This window comes from Orycteropus afer, unplaced genomic scaffold, assembly GCF_000298275.1.
Source record: "Orycteropus afer afer isolate SDZICR_OR568_19922 unplaced genomic scaffold, OryAfe1.0 scaffold00083, whole genome shotgun sequence".
Lineage (NCBI taxonomy): Eukaryota > Metazoa > Chordata > Mammalia > Tubulidentata > Orycteropodidae > Orycteropus > Orycteropus afer.
This window is the reverse complement of record NW_006921670.1, coordinates 9,514,565-9,516,079: the sequence shown is the minus strand read 5'-3', so window position 1 is coordinate 9,516,079 and position 1,515 is coordinate 9,514,565. Positions and strand designations below refer to the sequence as shown.

The following is a 1,515-nucleotide window of genomic DNA, read 5'->3' as shown; positions in this document are numbered from 1 at the left end:
GGAGTCTTCCAGTCTTGCACCAACCAAAGCCCCTGGGATGAGACCTCGCTGTGAGAGGGTGGCCTACCTTTACAGGTGTTTAGACAACAAGGTCCCCTGCTTCTCTCCAGGGCTGGTCTGCCCCTCCTTGGCTGGGCCACCTGAGACACGAGCCTCTCTCCTGCAGGAACCTGAGGGTATCTAGGGAGCGCTGATGACGGAGGTGACTGTGATGAGCCAGAAGGAGGTAAGTGACATTCATGGGTAGAGGGCGGATGCATAGGGACCCAGCCCCCCATGGGCCAGGGCTCCCTGCGCCTCATCTTCTTTGCTGCTCACACTTACCTTGTGAGGTTGCATTTACTACTAGGGTCCGTACCTGACAGACAAGAAACCAGGACCTGAAAAGGAAGTGGCTTGGACTCACCGTTGTACCCATCAATCCCACTCCTAAGTATGTACTCGTGGGAAATGGAAGCTGATGCTCATGCGCAAAGCTGTCCACGTTTGTAGGACAGTGATGGATTGAGTCGTGTCTCCCCAAAATAGTGCTGAGGTGGAGAAACCCTGAGGCAAGCCAATAAATCTTAGCAACAGGAGCCCATACACATTAGCAAGTCCTGTGGTCTTCCTTCTGAAAGTCCCACACGCTCAGGACACCACGTGGCTTCAGGGCCCATGAGCAGCTCCCAGAAGCCTTTCAGATGTTCACTCGGTTAAGCCTCACAACAACCTCATTCTTCTCGCTGCGTTTTTTTCCCTTATAAGATAAGGCAATGCTTAGAACCTGGCCCCACGTCTGGTCTGTCCGTAACTAGAGTCAATTTCAAGTGACACACTTGGGGAAGTGCTGGGCCTGCCGAGGGAGGGGAAGGATTTCACACCAAGGCAGCTGCAAGACCTGGCTGACCGGAAGTCAGAGGAGTGGCCCTGGGCTGGGTCCCGAAGGTGTCGGATCAAGGAAGGCAGGACACACATGAGTAAGGGAGAGTTTGCCAACGAGGAGAGCCCCAGGAGGTGGATCCGAAGCACCCGGAGATGGCTCTTGGAAGCTTGGAAGATTCTTCCTTGTCTCAGCTCATCTGCTGCACATACTCACCTTTTAAGGTGGGGGCTACTCATCCTATAAGCCAGGGGGTCTCAGCTGGGAGTTCTGAAGTAGAGGTGACAGCGTTGCTGAATCAAGTTGTGGAGGAAGAAACCCAAAGGTGCCAAGAAGTGGCCATGCTAGAAGCCGGCTACTCCATAAAAGCTGAAGTCCACCACCTTAGGAGGGCCCCAGGGGACATTCCATTTTCCCAGGTGTTAGGAATGTGCTGGTGAGGGGGTGGAGTGCCTGTCCTCTGTGGGCTGGAGCTGACGGTGGGAGGTGTTGGTATGAAATGACTCCTTGTGAGCAGTGGGCGTGGAACCTGGAAGAGCAGAGGCCAGGTGGTAGCAGGTCCCATCAGAAACAGTGGGGGTGTGATTGCTGTGATGATAGCAAACGCAGAATGGAGGTGGATAATTAAACCTGGTATCTCTAGGGATGAGATA

General features: G+C 54.0%; 1 protein-coding gene across 1 annotated transcript in view; it reads left to right on the top strand.

The window, feature by feature from the left end:
- Positions 1–193: 193 nt before the first annotated feature.
- The window catches only part of PNPLA5 (patatin like phospholipase domain containing 5), a 46,402-nt gene continuing 45,080 nt past the window's right edge, over positions 194–1,515 (top strand). The window contains exon 1 of the mRNA XM_007941799.1: positions 194–226. Within this exon, the coding sequence (XP_007939990.1) occupies positions 194–226 (33 nt within the window). The remainder of the gene's footprint in view (positions 227–1,515) is intronic.